The 16,711-nt window shown below is 35.0% G+C and overlaps 1 protein-coding gene across 2 annotated transcripts in view; it reads right to left on the reverse strand.

Moving 5' to 3' along the window:
* Window positions 1–2,439: 2,439 nt before the first annotated feature.
* Window positions 2,440–16,711, reverse strand: part of LOC128983402 (uncharacterized) — a 30,158-nt gene continuing 15,886 nt past the window's right edge. For both annotated transcript variants that reach the window (XM_054402682.1, XM_054402684.1), the window contains exon 5: window positions 2,440–2,592. In XM_054402682.1, coding sequence (XP_054258657.1) covers window positions 2,482–2,592 — 111 coding nt within the window. In that variant the 3' untranslated portion in view covers window positions 2,440–2,481. The remainder of the gene's footprint in view (window positions 2,593–16,711) is intronic.

Genomic DNA, 16,711 nt, shown 5'->3' on the forward strand with positions numbered 1-16,711 from the left:
ACACAACACTTAATTATTTCAAAATATATTTCATTCCCATAAAATTAAGTCATCTATGAGCTGATAAATGTTTTCTCTTTCTCTGATAAGGCAGACCCATGAGAAATATGTTGATATCAAACAGTTTGGCTGAATTGACTTGGGGATATGACATTAATAATAGAGATCAGCTAAGTGTGCGACCAAGGTGCTTTTGCAACCAGAAAATCGTTTTGCCAAGGTGGATGTCATCCAAGTTCATGACAAGGTCAAACGGCAAACAATGATTCAACTACCTTGGATTGGTGATCATTGGTACATATAAGGACTCTAGTTCTGCCATCGACTTGTTCCCCTGCGCTGGTTCCATATCCATGCTTATATAATTTTCTGGGATTATTTCTGTTGCTCGTCCACATGTTCTTAGGAGCACTAAGGATGATTTTGTTCCTTTCATAACACTTTCAAAACAGTAGGCTAAAGCCCCTTTGCTGTGCTCTTCTTGAGTATTGCAAAGTTGTCTTTAGATTGTACTGATCCAGAGACCCCAGGTCAGGAGTTTTCAGAATGTAAATCTTGTACTAGAGGAAAATAAGCTGTTGAACCTTACTGGGAGTATTTTTACTATTCATCCTGTAGCGTAAAAATAATTACTTGTTTTGATTTTAAGTAAACTTTATTTTCAGTAGACATTTAGTAAATGATTAATTAAACATTTTAACATTCTAAATAACATACAATTCAAAACTCTAAAGTTTTGAATTGTAAGTTATTTACTGAAAAATTATAACATGATTAAATTATTATAGCATAATTTGCAATGCTTTGAAAATAAATTTTATTCATTAACTTGTTTTTAAATTATTGTAATTATTTAAATTTTTCTAAAAACCTTAACCACTAGATAAAATCTTGAATAGCTGTGGGTACGTTCTAGCACAGGGATCACAAATACTCAGTTTACACTATATTTTTTCAGCTATTTACTTATTAAGTTCGAATTTCTCAAGAGCTGCAGTCAAAAACATTATCATCCAGATATTAACCTGCATAAAGGCAAATTCTGATAGTTTTAAATATAAAAAAACCTTTTAAACAAATGTAACATTGCCACCTATTTTTCATCTGACAGCATATTAATTTGAATCTAATGATTTTACAACAAAACAGCAGCTTTGTCAACAAACAGCAACTTGTAAAACAGCAAACCTTGAAGTTAGATTGGAGCCGATATCCACACTGGTTAGAAGTAGGTACATACTACCTTCCATAGCATACTATTACTTTATGTTACTTCTGTGGCCACTGAAACCTTAAAAGGTTTCTGGCCTCACAAAAAAATGCCTTCATTTTCTTTTATCACATGCCTCTTCTAATTAAGACCCCAATATGGAAACATCTTTCCACTTCAGTTTCAAAGTGGTCATCAGGTCATCTACCTTGTGAGGGTCTGCGGAAATGGCCAACTCTGGAACTCGCAAACCCCATGTTCAACGCCCTATCTTCAAATTTGGTTTATGAGAGGAACTCGCTTACTTGTTGGGTTTCGGAATTGGCTAACTCCGGAACCCGTCTAAGCGGGGTTAGCGAATTCCGTCCAAGTACGGAAGTCGCTAGTACCATAATGTCGTATCCTACGAATAATTAGGAAGTTAGAGCAATGTAGTCGATCAAATAAATGTATATTCTCAGAAGTATGTTTATTATTATTCTTATGATTATTATTAGGTTGGAAAATGCATTATAGTCTTACCATAGAGTAGGCCTAACCAACTAAAGTAGACTTCACATCCCATTGTAAATTTTGAAGCTTGTTTTTCGTGCCTAGTTCATCTCCAATTAGTTCGTGACATGGCCTCAGTGTTTCGGTGTGTGTCACCAAAACACTGATCACTAGTGTCGACATAATTTTGTTTCTATTATTTTACAGTTAATTACTAACATTGTTCTCTACTGTTTGGTTATATAACTAGGGGACGAGTTATTAGTTATGATTAGAACGTTTTATTCGTTTAAACAAGGTTTTGAATGACTGAAAACAAGAATAAAATTGTAAACAAAACACGACCTCTTAAGACAGTGCACTGGACAGAACTAACAATAAAATTGTATTCAGCTGATCCACAAGGATGAGAAATCTACTAAGGGAGTATGTTTTATCTATGGTCTTCTAACTTAAATAGTAGTTTATTGGGATGTAAAAAGATAGAACATTTAATTTGGATCTTTTACAGGTTTTGGAATATCTATTTTTCGTAGTCGGTACTGTAATTTGTTTCTTTTATTCGAATTAATACCATTTGTGAACTACTGCAAATAAAATTATTAAGTTCTTATTTTGTATAATAGGCTTGTAACCTTGAATGCTTGTCCTTATTTTGTTATAATAAGGACCCATCTATAAAAACATTGAACTACAATTTAATTCAAAAATGGTTGTAAAATATAACAAACACTAGGTTGCTGAAATATTTATTTATTTGTAAACGTTTAACATGATATTTATACACCTCTGCCATGCCCGCACTCAAGCCTTGAGTAGAAGGACTGCAGTCTAGCTACCTCTCTCTCCAGCATCTGCAGAATAAGTTCGTTCCTCTCATGTTCAACCTCCTGTCAAGTTAAAATTAAAGAGAGGTTTAGCTATTACTCTTATGAACTTATGAATATTTATTCTTATGAATATTTATGAACTCATAGCATAAATGCAAGCTTTTATACATTAGTATAATCTATATAAAAGGCAAAGCCCTCACTGACTCACTGACTGACTGACTCACTCACTCACTCATCACTAATTCTCTTACTTCCCATTTACCTAGGAGGCTGAAATTTGGCACACTGATTCTTTAGGCATTAAATAGGAAAACTAAGCTGTTTTTATTCTGATCGGACTCTCGGGCTCCGCCCCAGTGGTTCTGGAGTATCCCATGTTAACCTTATGAGTACTCATATTTAAATGGAATTAATGAATCTTAACAGCTGTTTCAATTAAACAAGTTGGTTCTGTTCTTGTTCTATGATGTTCAATAGCATTTAAGTTACAAGGATTACCAAACAGGGTGCAGTGTTGAAATATGATTTGTGTGAATAGTTCATTTTGGTATCACATGTGTTCTATGTATTTGTCATGGATACCAGATGTGTTTTGTGGAAAGCTATGTTGTGGTTTTGTATTAAGTAAAACTTGTACCTAAAACACCTTTCTCTTTATCATTCTACATAATTTAAGTCCATTTACAACAGGTTATGGGCCCAGGATATTTTATTCAGTGCTTCATTTAAAGAATACCAACTTCATAAGTTTGTAACAGCAATATGACTCAAAATTCATTACCAATTGAAAGGCTTAAAGGTCGTGAGAATTTTGACACATGGAAGTTTGCAGTACAAGCTTACCTGGAAGATTTGGATTTGTGGGACTGCGTATCTGGTGTAGAACAGGATAAGAAAAAGGACACTAAATGTCGGTCAAAGCTGATCTTATTGGTTGATCCGGTGAATTATGTACATATTCAAAACACAACCACCGCAAAGGCAGCTTGGGACAATTTAACGAAGGCTTTTCAAGATGATGGATTAAGCAGGAGAGTTGGACTTCTCCGTATTCTAATAACTACAAAGCTGGAAGATTGTAGTTCTGTTGAGGAATACGTGAACCGCATAGTCACAACTGCTCACAAGCTTACAAATGTGGGTCTGCAGGTAACCGATGAATGGGTTGGAACAATCTTACTAGCAGGTTTACCCATCCGGTATGAACCAATGATAATGGGAATTGAATCTTCAGGCAATAAAGTCACGGCGGATGCGATAAAAACGAAGTTATTGCAAGATGTGTCTCCAGTACAACGTGATATGACTTTTGCAGGAACTGATTCTGCACTGTATGGTTCCAGTTCAAGAGGGACAGTTCACAAAGTGTATCAAAAGAACAGAAACACGAGTAGTTCGGACACAAATATGAAGAAAGGTCCGAGATGTTATAAATGTAATGTTTACGGTCACATCTCAAAGAACTGTACATCTACGAGATTAGTGGGCAAAAATAACGTAAACTCTGGCAAATCTAATACGTCACTCTTTGCTGCATTTTCAATGCAATCGGGCGTTAGTAATGAGTTCTTTTTAGACAGCGGTGCATCTTGTCATTTATGTGTTGACGTTAACATGCTTCTGAACGCAAGAAAAGGCCAAGCACTAACTATCACCACAGCGAATAATGAGACAATGGTGACTGATACAGTCGGTGATTTGGAGCTTCCAATATGTATTTCTGGTGAGGTCTCGGAAGCAAATGTAAGTAATGTACATTTTGTGCCTAACTTAAAAGTTAATCTTTTATCAGTGAGTCAAATTGTAAATAAAGGAAACTCTGTGGTATTCAATAGTGATGGAGCCAAAGTTTTCAATTCAACAGGTCAGCTCATTGCTTCTGCTAGTTTAATAAACAATCTTTTTAAATTGGATATGCCTACGAACACATCTGCATTATCCATGCAAAGCAGTGGCTTAACGCTCTGGCATCAGCGTATGGGACATTTGAATTTCAATAGCCTTACAAGATTAGTTGATGGCTTAGCTGATGATATCAACATTTCTGGTAGTAAGCCAGAAACTATTTGTGATATCTGTATGTTAGGAAAAAGCCATCGTTTACCTTTTCCTAAGAGTGAGTCTAAAAGTAGCCATTATCTGGAGCTAGTACATTCTGACTTGGTAGGTCCTATGGAAGTGAATAGTCTTGGAGGGTCTAGGTATATTTTGACCTTTTTAGATGACTACAGTCACATGTGTTTTGTTTATTTTTTAAAATCAAAGGACGAAGTCAATGGTCACTTTAAAACGTTCAAAGAGTTTGCTGAAAAACAAACTGACAAGAAGATAAAAGTGTTGCGTACAGATAATGGTACGGAGTACTGTAATCGCAACTTAACTGAGTTTTTTAAGTCATCAGGTATTGTGCATCAAACTACATGTCCTTACACACCTCAGCAAAACGGAAAGGCAGAGCGTCTCAACCGTTCCCTCCTAGAACGAGCAAGATGTTTGCTGATAGAGTCTGGGCTTCCATCTAGTTTTTGGGCTGAAGCTGTGAATACTGCTGCTTACCTTCTGAACAGATCACCATGCAGGTCCGTGGAACCAACTCCAATACAAGTGTGGTCAGGTAACAAGCTTACTCTACAACATCTCAGAATTTTTGGTTGTAAGGCATTTGCTCACATTCCTGCCGAGAAACGTAAAAAACTTAGTCCACGATCTACTCCTTGTATATTTGTCGGTTATTGTCAGTTTAGTAAAGGGTACAGATTGTATGATCCTCAGAAGAAAATTACTTTCATATCTAGGGACGTTACTTTTTCTGAAAATCAGTGGGGAAGTTCTTTATTGAAAAATGTGAGTAAAGACTTTGATTTTTATGTGTTTCCCGAAACAACAGAAAATTTGTCTGATAGTCAGGACAGTACTAGTGGTCAGACACAAACCGGTCCAAGTGTGCCCAATAATGATGATGTGCTTCCTACAGGATCCGATGTAAACCGAAGTAACGACGATGTAACTGATGTTACTGACATGAACATTATTCCGGACACAACAACTCGACCGCAGCGCGTCAGAAACCTCCCAGTTGCGTTGAACGATTATGTTACTTATTTCTCTGGCGAGCTATCCGATCCAATATCTCGCGAAGAAGCATTGAATAGTGAGTTCAAAGACTCTTGGAAGAACACTATGGACCGTGAGTTTAAGTCTCAAATCGAAAATAAGACTTGTGAATTGGTCGAAACCCCAGCCTTGAGGAAACCCTTAAACTGTAAATGGGTTTTCAAATCAAAGGAAAATGACAAGGGTCAGGTGACTTGTCAAAGGATTCGACCAAAGGAGGGGAACATTGTCAAAGGATTCGATCAAAGGAGGGGAACAGATTTTGACGAAACATTTTCACCTATTCTCCAACAAAGGCTTGACTGTGAAAAATTCAGAGACTGCATTAAGTTCCAGGGATTCCACAAATAAGGAGGGTGTTGAAATATGATTTGTGTGAATAGTTCATTTTGGTATCACATGTGTTCTATGTATAAGTTAGTTGTCATGGATACCAGATGTGTTTTGTGGAAAGCTATGTTGTGGTTTTGTATTAAGTAAAACTTGTACCTAAAACACCTTTCTCTTTATCATTCTACATAATTTAAGTCCATTTACAACATGCAGCGCTATTATTTCTTTTACATTTATGACAACAGCTAATTTGTAACCAAAAGGTGAGTGAGTGTAGCGAACGAACTTCAACTTGGAGGCGAGTTAGCATAGCGAACGAGCTAACCTGAAGGCAAGTGAGCGCAGCGAACGAGCTCCAACCTAAAAGTGAGTGAGCGTAGCGAACGAACTTCAACCAGGACGTGATTGAGCCATGCGAACGAGCTCACTTATAAAGTTAAACGGGGCAAAGCCCGCGGGGTACAGCTAGTATATAATAAAGAAATATTTAATTTCCATTTACACACCATACAAGAAATCTAACAAAAAACCACTAAGTGGTAACACTTTCCCCGCCAGGTCAGCAATCCAAAAAAGTTAATAAATCATTACTTTTTCCGCCAAGAAAAACAATGTAATGTATGTAAGTTTGGCAACTTGGCGGCAGACTTTTGCTTGGTTTTTTTTCATTTAAGTTACGTTCGTGGATAATTTCACAAATCAACTTCTCTAATTAATTAGTCCAACTAAGTATAATTTATGAAATGTGGCACAAATAAGGTCAAATTTTGTAAAATAAGCTCTCACCTAGCAATGTACCAATGGGAGGGATACTTGCTCAATGAAACTAGTTTTATGGTATTTTTTAAAGGGATCGAGCAAAAGTCCCTTTAAAAAATACCATAAAACTAGTTTCATTGAGCAAGTATCCCTCCCATTGGTACATTGCTAGGTGAGAGCTTATTTTACAAAATTTTACCTTATTTGTGCCACATTTCATAAATTATACTTAGTTGGACTAATTAATTAGAGAAGTTGATTTGTGAAATTATCCACGAACGTAACTTAAATGAAAAAAAAAACCAAGCAAAAGTCTGCCGCCAAGTTGCCAAACTTACATACATTACATTGTTTTTCTTGGCGGAAAAAGTAATGATTTATTAACTTTTTTGGATTGCTGACCTGGCGGGGAAAGTGTTACCACTTAGTGGTTTTTTGTTAGATTTTATTTATTTTTGTAGAAAATTAACAGTTAAAATAAAAATCCTCTTTTCTCTGATATATAGACCACGGCACAACTACATCTCATTTAATTTCAATAATATTGTTAATGTAGAACTAAATTCTACATTTTTGGTCTTATCTGCTTTAAACAGATTAAAAACTTTTTGACACACGTACCAAAATTACTATTTAACAAACCCACTGGGCTTAAACTCAGTTTCAAATTTCATCAATGCTCATCTTGAACAACATAAAATGTGTTGATGTTACATAAGTGTTCTAATAATTAAACCCGTATATCTAAAGACTAGTGTAAATTGAGCCCTTATTAGAGATGTAAAAATGTAATCAAACTAATTAGGTTTGTTAGAAATAGCATAAGGCAAAACAAATATTGAATAACTCATTTATCCTAAATTTACATATCACTTTTTAATTGCTTGTTTATCATATGTAGAGTGATTTTCCCGATCGTTTTATTTGTTTTAGTGTATCAAAACATAGAACAAACCTTAGTACTAGCGTACTAGTACTAAGTTTCAAGTTCCTAGGTTTCATATGTTTTGATAAGTAGTATTAAACTGTTAAAAATGACGAGCTGCTGTACCAGTGTACCATCGGTACACTGCATTTTTCAATGGAAAGTATCGGGGAATATCACTGCTCTAAGTAATTGTATATAGTAAGTAGTTCAAATCATTCAGTATACCTGAAAAAAATCTATACTATTATAAAGAAGAGGTGGTGTCTGTGTGTGTGTGTGTTTGTATGAGCTAATCTCAAAAACTACTGAACCTATTGGGCTCAAATTGCACACACATGAAGCTACAGTTCCGAGGATACATATAGAACTATTCCCGCTTCAATATTGTCCTAGGCCTCTGCCCCGTGGGCTTTCAAAAATCGGAGGTGAGAGATTTCAAAGTAAATTTTGATTGATGGTATCCATGAGAACAAAGAACAAACCTACAAAGTTTAAAAATGTAAACAAGCAGTACTAACTGTCAAATTAATTTTGATTTCACAATTCCATACAGCTGGTTCAAACATTCATTTAAATACTGCATGAATATTAGAACAGAGAGGGTAAGGATCATATTTAAAATAATGATGTCACTATCCTGAATGTAAACATTATTTAACATTACTTAAATGGAGCTGTCAAACCATACGCTAATGTCATTTCATTATAATAGGATTCTTTCAGTTACATAATTTGTTTATTTTTAAACTGCAATAAGCATTTTATACTTATATGCCAACCCCGTACGAAGGACGGGTACTCTGCTAGTACTTTATAAAAGTATTAAAATAATTTTTCAGCTGTTCCTATGAATTTCTCTAACATTTAATTAATTAAGATTTAATCGCAGCTGGTCCTTCTTTTGTTTTGATTTTAATCCCATGTTATTTAAATGGGCCAAACTCGTACTTTGAGGGCTTGCCAAGGGTTTATGGGTCAACGCACCGACTTGAGACCCTCAAAAGGCACATCTACACGCTAAGGGCTTTCAAACAACATAAAAAACATTAAAATTGAGCCAGTGGTTTGGGCTGTAGGTCCGTCAACATTTAAGGAGAAGAAGGAGAACACGGAAAATTTGTGAATTTTCAAACTAGTTTTTCTTGGCTCAAACACAACCGTTTTTTAAATTCTTTTTTTAAATTTTGTTGAGAATGATTGCCCCTATCCAGTAGATGAACAATTATTTTAATAGCTTTTGTTTCTTCAGAGCTATAGACGAGTAAAAAAGCCACTTTGTCACGTCATGTATATATACACTGCAGCAGCTGTGTACCGCTGGGGGACTTGGCGGGGCGGAACGCTGCCGCGTTCCTTAATAGGACACATCATTTGTTATACATAGTTACAAGGAGATTCAGTGTTTACAGTACAATATATCTAAAATTTAAATAACTACTTATATATGAACAATTTTAACTAACTCTTCAAAATCTTATATTTATTTCAAAACTTATATAATCTTCAATTTTGTAAAAAGGATTTTTAACCATCCAGTCATACAGTTTATTTTTTTAAATAAGTATTATATTTTAAATACATTAATCTAATTGCCACAAACATTTCCCACACTCAGCACTGCTAGCATCAGAATTTAAAGGACGATAACATATTCAATTTTTATCAAAATCGTTGGGCCATTTTTGTGAAAATCCGATTTTTCCGTTATTTTATGGGGTTTTATGGGAAAATCCCCCTTAAAAAACAAAATTTCAAACAACCAAACTATCAAAATTGTAAGGACCATAACATACTATGTTAAATAACATACCCCCGCCGCAGCAAACCTGCAGACTAAGCGAATTTCCATTTGACTGATTGGATTTACACTGAAATCTATCTACAGTAGAGTCCCGCAAACTCGGCACTCGATAACCCGGCAGTCTGGATAACTCGGCCATCACCTGGCTCAGAAAATTAGTGATTTTTGGGTCTGAGTTAAACATGGACTCAAGCCAGCTCAAGTCAAATCATTCACAACTCGTACCAAGGATTTGTTGTACTATATCTGATGACTTAATACTGACTTGTAAAATAAATATAAATAAAAAAGGCAATCAAAAAGCTTAAAAATTGTACTGTTCTTATTTTTAACTCTAGTTTCTGATAACCCGGCATTTCACAAACTCGGCACCCTTCCAGTCCACATTACGCCGAGTTTGCGGGACTCTACTGTATCTATATATTAATTACGTAAGCCGATTCTTTGCGTCAAAACTGTGGGCGACTGGGAAGTCGTAGAACAACGGGAGAGGGCTCAAATTAAAGGTCTCGACCCCGTGACGGCGGAAAAAATAGTGAAATTCCCCAAATTTTAACACAAAATTCAATATAACGTCAAATGTTCTCCATAACAATAGCATAAGAAGCCATTTACTGCAGATTTTTGTTTACTTCAATACAGCTGATCACGATTTATTACCAAGCCGGTACGCAATATTAACATTTAGATGACTTAATTGCCAGTCAATTCTGCAATGTACTATAAAAAACAACGTTACCTATTATAATTAAGACTTTTTAGCTACGTTATAAAATGTTGAAATAAATTATTTTACTGTGAAACTTTTCAAATTGGTGTATTTTTAACGTTTAACATGAAATAACCGCATTGACTAAATAATCAACGATTTGAGATTAGATGGAAAACTTCTGCTTTGTTTTTATTTCAAAACATACTTAGGCGATCCAGAAAGTAAAGAACGTTTCGTTATGACGCCGCTAGGCACGCGCCGATCTCGTACATTTTGGTATGTGCGTACTCGGCAACTCAGTCGGCATCCAGCCGTGACAATTGGAGCATTCTACCGCTGCCCGTTTTTTCACAATTTCAACTTAAGATGAGCGCTGCAATAAAAAATCCCGCCAGTTAAGGGGTGCGGTCAGTGATACGGTTTTTGTTGGAAAACACTTAAAACCGAAACTTTTCCTCAATTTTCACGGACTTTGTTGTTTAAAATTGTCACACAACAAAGCGAAAGACCCGTTATCGGGAATCGGCGGTTTTTGCGAACCTTTTCATCAACTTTAGTGACCAGTTCCATCAGTCACAATGCTCGGCGTCCGCCCTTCGCTTCGTCATGACTCATGAGCGTCAGATCGGCCATTTTTTATCTGAATGCACCATTTTTTCAAAACTTTCAATCATTACGTTTTTTTCCTTGAACTTCATACCCTTGGCGATAAATGTCTATCGATTTTAAGTTTAATGCCAACACAAACCGTATCACTGACCGCACCCCTTAACTGGCGGGATTTTTTATTGTAGCGCTCATCTTAAGTTGAAATTGTGAAAAAACGGGCAGCACTAGAATGCTCCAATTGTCACGGCTGGATGCCGACTGAGTTGCCGAGTACGCACATACCAAAATGTACGAGATCGGCGCGCGCCTAGCGGCGTCATAACGAAACGTTCTTTACTTTCTGGATAACCCACGTATATTCAAGATTTATTCTACACTTTCTTTGTACATTTACTAACATTTTAAATTTGAGATTTATTGTAGTTTTTAGTCAATATTTTGTATGAAGTGGAATAACCTCAACCACTACTCTTATAAAATAACCTGAAAATAAAGATGGAATAGGTTCGTACAGGAAATATATTTCTTAATTAAGTAAGTACTGTGACAAGTTCCAATGGGCGGAAAACAATATTGTTGGCGATTTTAAACAGAAACTGTCTACTGTCTGTTGCTCTAAGCAAACAAGTTTTTAAAATAATATAGCCTAGCATATATGATATATAATAGTAAAGGGAGCATCCACATATAATACTAAAACCTAGAGGTATAGTCCCCGTTTCTTTACGTTTCTTAAACACACCAAAAATATGCATGTCAATGCTGATGAAAAGTAATTTTGTGATTGGTTTCAATAACTGGGTAATGTAACCCTAACCAGTCGCAAAAGAGTTAGGAATCAGTCGATGATTAGGCCTATTTTGATAGAATATGTAAAGTTTATCGCACCTTTAAGAGGAATACAACCAAATAAACGTACACTAATTGTTTTTTTTATGTTGATCAGGAAAAAATCTAGGGTTAGGGCCTAATTTGTTTTACATTATTGAGCTTCTTAGGGACTTATGTCCCTACAGGCCACTAGTGTCTACTTAAAAATATAACATTTATTCTCTATTTAAATAGAATTAGTTTAACTAGTACTTAGGTTTGCTGCATCAGGGAGGGTAAAACTGTTTTTTTTTGTTTTTTTTTTTTTGTAAAATGTTAATAGTTAGTAAGAAATAAAAACATTTTCCAAATTTGATCAAAATATGTTCATAAACAAGCAAACTACAACAATTTAATTATTCTCCATAAGAATAACAAGGCAATTTTAAATTTACAATTTTTTGGAATTTTCTCCGTAACCATTAGGCGCATAATAACGCTTCAATGTACTAAATTATTTGTTTTTTAAGCTCTACAAAATGGTTTGGAAAGAAATTGGTAAATTTTATGTTTTTTGAGTCAAAAATGGGAAAAACCTATTTTTACCCCATAAACCCCCGTTCCCATGGTCTGATCATGCTGGATCGTGAACTCGTTCGAATAAACGTAGGTTTACACGTTTGTACCAAATTTCATCAAAATCGGATCATTTTTGCTTGAGTTATCGTGCTAACGGACACATATATATCTTCTATACTATTATATAAAATTCTAATGGTGTCTGTCTGTATGTGTATTACTAATAGGAGCAAAAACTACTGAACCAACTGGGCTAAAATTTTACAAAAATATAGTTACCATACAAAGGACTATTATAGGACTATTCACATTTGGATACTGACCGTAGGCTTTGCCCCTTTGGCTTTAAAAGTTCTGAGGTGAAGATTTTAAAAGTAAATATTGATTGGTCTCCATGGCTGTGATGAGAACACTAACAATGTTTGTTTACATTTGCTTTGACATTTAAATGTAAACAAGAAGAACTGCTAAACTGCATAACTTTAGACAGCTGATACAAAGAAATTAAATATAATATTTTCCATAACTATGAGGAAGCTTTATTTTAATCTAACTCTTATCATGGATTATTTATTCTAAAACTATGCCAATGATTATATAAAAAAAAAGATTTTATAACCGTTGCTGTATCAACTCCCGGTATCAACTCCGGCTCTGCTTTGGATTTTTTTAAAGCGTCTAAGTTATGAAAATGATATTATTGATATGATTTCATGGAAACAGTATGAAAATTACAATGTATAGATGTTTTATAGGAATTTGGAGGCTACTTCAAATAAATTCTAACTGCTTCACATGTGTTAGATTAACTTAACATAACTTGCACATCACATTGTTTTTTTTTTGTATGTATATTTAGGTAAATTAAGTTATTGTGTTTTGCTAAACCTATGATTAAATTAAACTAAAGAATATCATCAATAACTAAATTGTACGTCGTTGAGTTTTGTTTTTTAAAATCTGTTGTATATGTGTAACTATAATTAATTATCAAATGTTAATACAAAATACTCTTATTTTATCTTAACATAGTTTCCAGTTCACATTTACTTTATTTAATAAATTTATTACTTATGTTTTTCCACACCACTGATTAAATTAAACCAAGGAAAATATCATAAAACTAAGCAGTACACAGTGTTCCTTTGTTTCTAAAATCAATGAAATATCTATTACTATGTCTACTTAATGGTAAGTGTGCATAATGTAAAGACAATGGACGATGGAACTGATTAAAAGAACTGGTTTGTATATTAACCCTCCGAGTGTCATGCGTCGCTGCAGCGACGCGTAACGCACTTTGTATAGTGTCGTGCGTCGCTGCAGCGACTCGCGAACACCGTTTACGGCGAAGGCTCTATGACTAACTGAATCGGACTGTACTGCATTGAGTTAGGTATCGTTCTTTCCATTATATTCTAAGCTTTCTCCAAATGTCTGTCTCAGCGCTGTAGGTTATCTGAGCCGATCCTAAAATGTAGTAGACAGCTGACGTTCGTGTTGTAGACATCTTGGATATTTCGCATCGGTGACTTGTGTGTTTTAGTACGTTTATCGTCGTTTTTAGTGGTGAAAATGGACAGTAGTGATATACGTAATGCACTACAAGATGAAATTAGTGATGGTGAAGGACTTATTGACGATCCGGATGAAGTTAGTAGTGACATAGAAGTTAATTATCATTCAGATTCTGAACTATCTTTGCTAGACTTTTCGTCAGGGAGTGGAGAGGAATATGTGCCCGATTTGAACGATTTAGAGACGTCAGATATTGACGAAAATCTTGAAATTGAAAATGAACAAGACCCTAATGCAGGTAGGCCTAGGCTAATACCAGTACAGCAAAACATAGAACCTTGGATTAGGGTGTATCCCCCCGAACCTCCGAAAGATGTCAGACCTCAGTTTCAAGTTAGGGCTACAGGACCCAAAGATTTACCCCCCAGAAATTCTTCCCCTATCAATTATTTGAACCTATTTTTGACAGCTGCCTTTTGGAATCTCATAACTAGAGAGACTAATGCCTATGCTCAAAGAACATTAGATGAAAAGAGAGATAATTTGAGTCCACAGTCTAGGCTCAAAAAATGGACCAATGTTTCCATACAGGAAATGAAAAAGTTTTTTGCTATTCTTATCAATATGGGAATGACAGTTAGAAAAAACATCAAATCATATTGGGACACTAGAAAAACAGAACATATAGCATTTTATTCAAACACCATGGCGATAAATAGGTTTTTACTAATAAGCAGTTTCTTGCATTTGACATCGGCCCGCGCTGTTGAGAGGGGTCAGCCTGGACATGACCATTGGATAAAAGTAAGGTGGTTGTTAGATCATCTGAATTCAAGTTTCAAAAAACACTTTGTACCAAATCAGGAACTCTCCATCGACGAAAGTGTAGTAGGAACAAAGAACCGATGCATATTTATTCAATATATGCCAAATAAGAAACACAAGCAATACGGAATTAAGAAGTTCGAACTTTGCGATAGTGCCACCAATTATGTTATGCACATGGAACTATACAGTGGACGTGACTACCTTGCTGAAGCTAATTATGATGAAGAGTTATTTACTGAGAGGGTAGTAAAGAACTTGGTTGAAAAATCTTCATTGTTTGACAAAGGATATCATGTCTTTACCGACAACTTCTACACGAAAATCCCATTGGCTGAACACCTTCTTGAACGACAAACATTCATCACCGGAACCATAAACAAAAAGTCAAAATTTTTATCAAAAAGAATTAAAAACTATAACTTAGGAGAAAGGGAAACAGTATACTTTAGAAAGGGAAATCTGTTATTGGTTGGTTACCGTCAGAAACTGAGTAGGAAAATTGTGTATTTGATTTCTACAGCATACCATGCGGAAGATCAAATTGTTACAAGTAAAAAGGGACTGAGAGGTATGAAACCGCTTTTGATACACCATTACAACCAGTTTATGGGTGGTGTAGATGTAAGCGACAAATCTGTGTACCATATGTCTTGCAACCGCACCACTTCCAAGTACTGGAAGAAGCTGTTCTTCAATTTTATTGATATTGCGCTCGTAAATGCTTACATTCTGTACAGAGAGAACACTGACAAACCTGTATCAAGAAGAGATTTCCACATATCTATTGTAGAATCCCTCGTAGGCCAAGCAACCTGCGATGCCTTACCTGGACCAGTTCCTGGACCCCACGGAGATTGCGGTGACCACCGACTTGAAAAACTGCCTCAAAGACAAGAAAGAAAGTGTATCGTTTGTGGTCACACCAAAACTAGAGGCAGGTCTAGATTTTGGTGCCCCGGTTGTAATGTGGGTGTTCACCGAGAATGCTTCCACAAAATGCAGCACTTTTTGAGGCTAAAGAGGGGCAGAAAAAGGGCCAAAGTGACCCTAGACCAAAGTAGCGGTGAGGACTCTGATTAGGCCCATGTGTTAATTCTTCTGTATATAATATTTCTTTTCATAAGTGTTTAGTTTTTATTTACAAGTGTTGAAAACTATTGACAGCAACAACTTTGCAAGTTTTTTGTCTAACTTTTGTGACTTTTTGTAAATATATTTTGGATACTTTGTAATTTATCAAGTTCAGCAAACGAATTCTTCAAGTTCGGCAAAGGATTCTGGCCCCAATCAAGGTAAAACCATGCTGTATTTTTCTCATTTACTAGTAGGCTGATTTTGTACTAACTGTAAATAAAATTTCATACAACATGAAATACTCTGGTTGGTTCAATATGTGTTTTTATGAAAGGTGTTGAGTCATTTGGCGATTTCGGTATTTTCTTTCAAACGCGCAAAACATGTTTTTCACTCATAACTTTTTTATTTCATAACTTACCTCACTATATGATTATATATTTGTAATCCTCATAAAATTTAGAACAAAGTGGCTATTTTCAAATATTTATAGGCCTATAATTTATACAATTTCATTGAGCGCGAACTTATTTTTTTTTTGAAAATTTTCCAAATTATATTTTTTTTTACATAAAAATTTTTTTTTTGAAAAAATGTTCCTTATGTTTTATATATAATATTGAAGCCCATGATTTTCCAAACAAAATGGTATATAGAACAGTATAATTAACATTGTTTTTAAGCTTCTCAGATCAGTTTTAATAAAACCTTGCAAATGAGCAAAAAATAGGCTGACATTAAGGCCAAAACACGTGACACTCGGAGGGTTAAGTTGTTTGCTGATATTTTTGTAGAGTAGAATCAGAGATGCAGTGAAACATATACTGTATTTGCTATTACATTTTTTAGTCATTGGTGTTTTGATAATCATATTAGTTTTGTCTACTGTCTTTAATGCTAAATTATTTGTTTAACATTTTGTATAGTACCTATAGATATAGTTTCTTTAATATTTCAAAAGACTGTATTGGTAAGGCACAGCAATATTTCTAAAGTTTATAACAGCTGACTTAGTTTTGCTAATGATTTATTGTGAGTGAAGAAACTGAAGATGGAAGGATTTGTAATTAAAAGAATGAAATTTTAAAATAATGTTCATTTAAATTTAATA

Source organism: Macrosteles quadrilineatus, unplaced genomic scaffold (genome assembly GCF_028750875.1).
Source record: "Macrosteles quadrilineatus isolate MER2022 unplaced genomic scaffold, UCM_ALF_1.0 Scaffold_1__1_contigs__length_201487025, whole genome shotgun sequence".
Classification (NCBI taxonomy): domain Eukaryota; kingdom Metazoa; phylum Arthropoda; class Insecta; order Hemiptera; family Cicadellidae; genus Macrosteles; species Macrosteles quadrilineatus.